General features: G+C 44.7%; 1 protein-coding gene across 1 annotated transcript; it reads left to right on the top strand.

Moving 5' to 3' along the window:
• Nucleotides 1-1,528: 1,528 nt before the first annotated feature.
• On the top strand, nt 1,529-2,491 carry LOC103194271 (transmembrane epididymal protein 1A-like). The gene has a single exon (XM_007937651.2). It carries the CDS (start codon nt 1,583-1,585, stop codon nt 2,489-2,491), a length of 909 nt encoding a protein of 302 aa, XP_007935842.1. The 5' UTR covers nt 1,529-1,582.
• The last annotated feature ends 3,483 nt before the right edge of the window (nt 2,492-5,974 follow it).

The following is a 5,974-nucleotide window of genomic DNA, read 5'->3' as shown; positions in this document are numbered from 1 at the left end:
TATGGATTTGTCATGGAGATTAGATTTTATGCTTATGTAGGAGTTGGTGAAGAAGTCTAAGGAAGGCCATCACTTCTGCTGCCTTATGGTGAGTGTAAGATCACTTCAGGGAAATGTGGCAGCAGATGAGAAGAACACTTCACAGGAAGTGGGGAAGAGCCAAGACACATTTGACCCATGAGAAGAAATTGGTGACTCTCACCACCTCACACCTCAATGATATAGGTGACCTACAGAAGAAGCTGGTGCCTTTCACACTAAGAGAGGCTGGAGAGCTGCAGGTCTTGCTCTTGTCCACACCAACAAGGTGAGCCACCAGATCATCAACAGCATGCACAAACTACTTAAGAGTAAATGTACACCACTGCTTCCCTTCCACCTTCAGGTTCTCATGCAAATTTCTCTTGTAGCCAACTCTGACTTGGAACCATATTGTTGTTGTTACATGCCATCGAGTTGGACCCAACTCATAGCGACTCCTCCTTGGATTGCCGAGGCAGTATCACTGCAGAAGTAGATTGCCCAACCTTCCTTCCGAGGAGTGGCTGGTGGGTTTGAACCATCAGCCTTCTGATTAACAGTCAGGTGCCTTAGGCACTATGCTACCAGAGCTCCCATATAGAGAAGGCAATTTGGGAAACATGGTTCAAGGTTAGTTATGTTAATCAACTAGAAAACCACCACAACCCCTAAAATCAATCTCAAAATGTAGCTTCTCAAATCCACTTACTGGTCAATGGTGATTGTGACGTGAGGATGGAGGGATATGAAAGCATGAAAGAGAGGGAAGTTTTCTAGGTGGTCTTCAAATGTATATCACAGAAAAACAGAAAACTAGATGGCTGGTAAATATGTATATAGGTAAATATGTTATATAGGCACATACCCAAATATTTATGAATTTGTGTGATCAGGAAGAAAATGGCCGACCCCACAATTGGACCAAATTTATGAGTGAGAAGTATTGAAGGATAGTCAGGAATGTGTTAGTGTCCTTGGCTTTCTTTGGATACTCATGCAAATTTCTCTTGTAGCCAGCACTGACTTGGAACCATATTGCTGTTGTTATATGCCATCGAGTCTAGCGATCCCTGCTTGGGTTTCCGAGGCAGTATCATTACGGAAGTAGATTGCCCAAACTTCCTTCTGAGGAGTGGCTGGTGGGTTTGAACCGCCAGCCTTCTGGTTAGCAGTCAAGTGGCCCCAGTCCATGCACCTCTCCCTTTCTCTGAGCCCAGGGAAGGAAAGAAAGAAGGAAGCCATAAAGGCACAAGTGTGCCCAAGCAGCCTCAAGGGCCATACAGAGGAGTGCCCAAAGGCACACCTTCATCAACTTATTTCTTTGGCAGAAGCCAAATGTACCAGAATGGAATGGAACAATTGGACTATACTTCACCAAAAGTGTGGGCATGTCTCAAGATCATTTCCTCTCTGTCGGGGAGCAGTGGGCAGGGTGAGATGATAAAAGTAGGTGGAAGGAAGTTCCCAGAACCCCAGAGCCCAGACCTTGAAGTGGACCCAGAAGGTGTGGCTGTGCCTGAGTTTTGCTTGTCTCTCCTTTGTTAGACAGACCTGTAGTTCAATGGGAAACTTTATTGGTCATGTGTACCCTGGGCTGTTTCTTGTCTTATATGGACTGCATCAGGCAATAGTTGTCTCCAAAGCTGTGATATTCAATGACTCTCTCCTGTGTACTTCATGCCCTCCTAGGAATAAGGGGAGATGGGCCATACTGTGGAAAATATCCTATGGAGGATTGTTGAAGATGGTGACTGGCTCCCTCTTGATAGTTTATGAGATCCGCTGCATTAAAGGAAGGTTGATACTGATGAACAGGGACATGCCACCAAGGTTTATGTATCCCAAAGAATGGCAGCACCTCACCATGTTCATCCTCCTTACCATCAACGGCTGTGTAGACATCCTAAGCAAGAACTTGCTGCCTCAGAGGTGTGTGGTCCTGGAGCTTGGTGTCCGGATCCTGACCTTCTACGTGCTTCTGCTGCTGTTGGTGTCACATACTCAGGGCACAGCAGGGGTGGAGCTGCAGGTCCACTCTCTGCTCATCTTGGTGGTGTTCCTGCTGATGCTGGTGTTGACTGCAGAGCTGTGGGCTCCTGGCATGTTTCATCTCTGGCTGATCGAGACCTTTCTGTTTCTGATGATGGGCTCCTGGCTGATGCAGGCAGGCTTTATTCTGTTTAAACCAGTCTCGAGCTACCCATGGCAGGACGATGACATGAGTGACATCATGTTTGTCACCACCTTCTTCTGCTGGCATGTGATGATCAACGCCCTATGCTTTTTAGGGATCTATGGCTTCTCTTCCTTTTGGTATCGTTGTTACAGTCCTAGCTTGAAGCTGATGAAGTACAAAGAAGCGCCATATCACACCAACCCTCCAGGACCCCTCTATAAGTTGCTGCAGGAAGTGGAGCAGGAAGTGGAGAAAGATGACCAGGCTCTCCTACTTACAACGAGCTCACCCTGAGATTGGATCTAGAATGCCTGGCACAGCCATCCCATCTTTCTCTTGTGGGGTCTCTCAGTCATATGCATTATACTCTCTTTGGTCCCTGATGAAGGTAATAGCCCCAAGGAGAGTAGTTGCTCCCCATCTGCTGGTTCATCCCCTGTTCCTGAGCCTCTAATTACTATTGAGTTGGGGAGAGGGCTGGTGGTTCAAACGCACCAGCAACTCCTCAGAAGGTAGATTGGGCAATCTACTTCTGTAGTGACACCGCCTTGGAAACCCTAGGAGGGATCGCTGAGAGTCAGACCCGACTTGACGGCAGTGAGTTTGGTTTTGGTTTCTGGTTGGGGAGAGAAGGGTATGATAAGGGTTGTTGATGGGGCTGAAGGGGGAACAGAGAGAGGAGAAGCAGGAACATAAGGAAGCTTTTAAGAAAAGCCATGGTAGGAAGAGAACGCATATAAGGGAAGCCTAGGAAGGGCAATGAACAGAGTCCAGCAGCCAGGCTGTGGCCAGCTTCCCCAAGAACAAGTCATCGATTGCCTGAGGGAATAAAGATTTCTTACAATTGGAAACTGGAATAAAGATTTCTCACAATTCGAAACTGGAATCATTCTTAAGTCTAATCCTGAGAAACAAAAGTGGGTACTAAAGTGAGCATAAACATAAAGCGTAAACAGAACTTATAATTAATTTACACAGACCTCTAGATTGAAATTTGTTTTTTGTCCTTTTCCTCCCAATTTATGTTTTAGCTCCATTTCAAATTTTGCACATAAAGTGAGGCTACATTAATACTTTAATATCATAGCATTTTGAATGTGCATAATTGAGATTTTCACAGAATCCAAATGCTTAGTACTTCTCCAACTTTCTACCTTATTACTCTCCTACTCCATCCAAAGCTTTCTGAGCTCACCCTCACCACCTTGCACATGTAATTTACTAGATCCTACCTTTGGGGCTTTGTAAATTTCACTCCCTTGCATCTCACAGAAAACAATCACATTTTCACCATCTTATTTGGGTCTCAGTATAAAACCCACCCCTACCACCACCCCACTGACCATTCCAAAGAACTCTTACTCATTCCTTTGTCTAGAATTCTTAGGCATTCGTTCTGAATCTGCCTTGTTATTTTGCCCATACAGCTGATACACTTTGCTTTGTTATGTTCCTCAAATCATTTCCCTTGGAGAGCTCTTTCTCACCAACTAAAAGGTAGGCTCTTCAAGGATAGGAACTTTGCCATATCCATGTTATATATTTTCCTATGTGTGTTCCAACTAGGTAACATATTGTTAGCTGCCATCTAGTCAGCTCCTGACTCATGGTAACCCCAATGCACAAGGGAACACTTTCTGGTCCTGTGCCACCCTCACGATCAGTTTTGGATCAAACTCTTTTGATCCATAGGGTTTTCACTGGCTGATCGCTAAGCCTTTCTTCCAAGTCTTAGTCTGGAAGCTCCACTGAATCCTGTTCATCATCATAGCAGCACCCAAGGCTCTACTAACAGATTGGCCAATAAGTAACTGAACCCAGGTCTCCTGCGTGGACTGTGAGAATTTTACGCCTGTTTAATAAAAGCTTATTTGCCTTCTGAATCCCCACCAATACCATCCCAGTTCTTTCTAAATGTGAAGTCACATGGTTCCGCCAGGACAGCTTCTGCTAACCCTCTGGGAGACACCAACAGTCTTAAAACCTGACTCATCATCTTAGTAATGGGCTCACTCTCTTCCTCATTCTTGGACATAATAAAATCCACTAGCCTGTTTCTACATGGTTTACTCTGTTCCTGTTTTTCAATCCTCAGAAGCGTTCTGTAAGGACCTCCTGAAAACTGGGACTTTAGCTGGTTGACTAGCCTAAAGTCTCACAGCTGGTACAAGGCAAGGCAGGAATTTAAGTGCAGGTATGTCCCACTCAAGCCAGTGCTGTGTCCTCTGGCCCACTGTGACTCTGCTAGTGGGAATGGGGAAGGGAGTGGGCTTGAAAATGAAATTGTTAAAAATAGAAAAAAAAGGTCAGCCAGAAGGCATAGCTGGACAAGTAGAACAGTGAGAACACTTTTTTAAAATTATTTTCCTTTTTACCCTCAAGTCAATTCCAACTCATAATGACCCTACAGAGCACAGTAGAACTGCCCCATAGGGTTTCCTAGGCTGAAACCTTTACAGGAGCAGATTGCCAGGTCTTTTCTCCCATGGAGTGGCTGGTGGGTTTGAACCACTAACTAAGTTAGCAGCCAAGCAGTAACCACAGTGCCACTAGGATTCCTTTGTGAACACTTTAGGCTTCCGAAGAGGTGTACTTATACCACATCCTCTGTTTCTTCCCACTCCCACCCTTCCCCTCACCGCATCTCCAGTCTCCACTTGACTGAGAGGCTGGCGGACTCTAGATGTCTGGCTGGGTCTTAAATTTCTGGGCTCAGGTCCCAGTAAGGGCTGGGGATAAGACTTTCTTTTCTTTCTTTATTTTTGTGATTGAGTTTTCTAATCCTTCCCATTTACCCTTTTCTCTTAGTACTTTAAACTCTTTTCAATCACCATTCTTGGGAGCCTCTGCCCAGCCCCCCCCCCCCCCCCCCCCCGCCTACTTTTCACCTTTCTTGTACACATTTATGGTAGATGATGGATGAGCACACTGTTAAATGCCATTTCTAGTCATTTAGGGCCAACTTTTAGGATGATTAACAAACCTCTTGTTATCAACATGATAATACTATTAAATATCCAGTTTGGTTAATAAACTTGCATCCTACCTGGGGGCTTCCATAGCCACTGTGCGTTTTCAACAAATGTATGACGAACATGATGGAATTTTTAGTTTCTGGAGAGATACAGTGGAGATATTTTAGAGGTGGAAGATCTCCCTATATATCTTACCATATTCAATATGTAATAGAGAGAAGAGCCCCTTGAAGGCCAGTCCGGAAAAAAAAAAACCCACTCCAAATTCTCAAGCTATGGGGAAGATTGGTAATTCTCACATCATTCCACCAGAGGGCACCACCTTCACATATGTTAGCTAAGCCTCTGGCTCTCTAACCCTAGTAAACAAGTCTGGGAACAACCCATTTAGAAGTGGGGGAGGGGAAAAAAGACAAGGGGAGGAAAAATACAGAACCAGACAAAGCACTGCCCAAGCATCCAGAAAATATACCTCAGAGCTGTTTGTTACCCCTTATAATTTGGTATGTGAATGTGAAATAAACAGGGATTTGGATCAGCTGAAAGGGTAAGGAGGGGGAAAAGGGAGGAAGGACTGGACCCAGTTGAGAATTTCTTTGGGAAAAGTACCAATTAAAGGACACACTCCAATCCAATTAATTTTTTGATTGGATCAAAAAATTGAGAATAAAGAGCAAAATTTATCTATGAAAATCTCAGAGTCACAAAAAAAAATGAAACTAAGGACAGGTGATTGTTGTTGTTGTTGTTATGTGCCGTCGAGTCGGCCCCGACTCATAGCGAGCCCTCCTTGGGTTTCCGA

The sequence above is a fragment of the Orycteropus afer genome, unplaced genomic scaffold (genome assembly GCF_000298275.1).
Source record: "Orycteropus afer afer isolate SDZICR_OR568_19922 unplaced genomic scaffold, OryAfe1.0 scaffold00043, whole genome shotgun sequence".
NCBI lineage: Eukaryota > Metazoa > Chordata > Mammalia > Tubulidentata > Orycteropodidae > Orycteropus > Orycteropus afer.
Note: the sequence above shows the minus strand (reverse complement) of the source record. Positions and strands in the feature narration are given on the sequence as shown.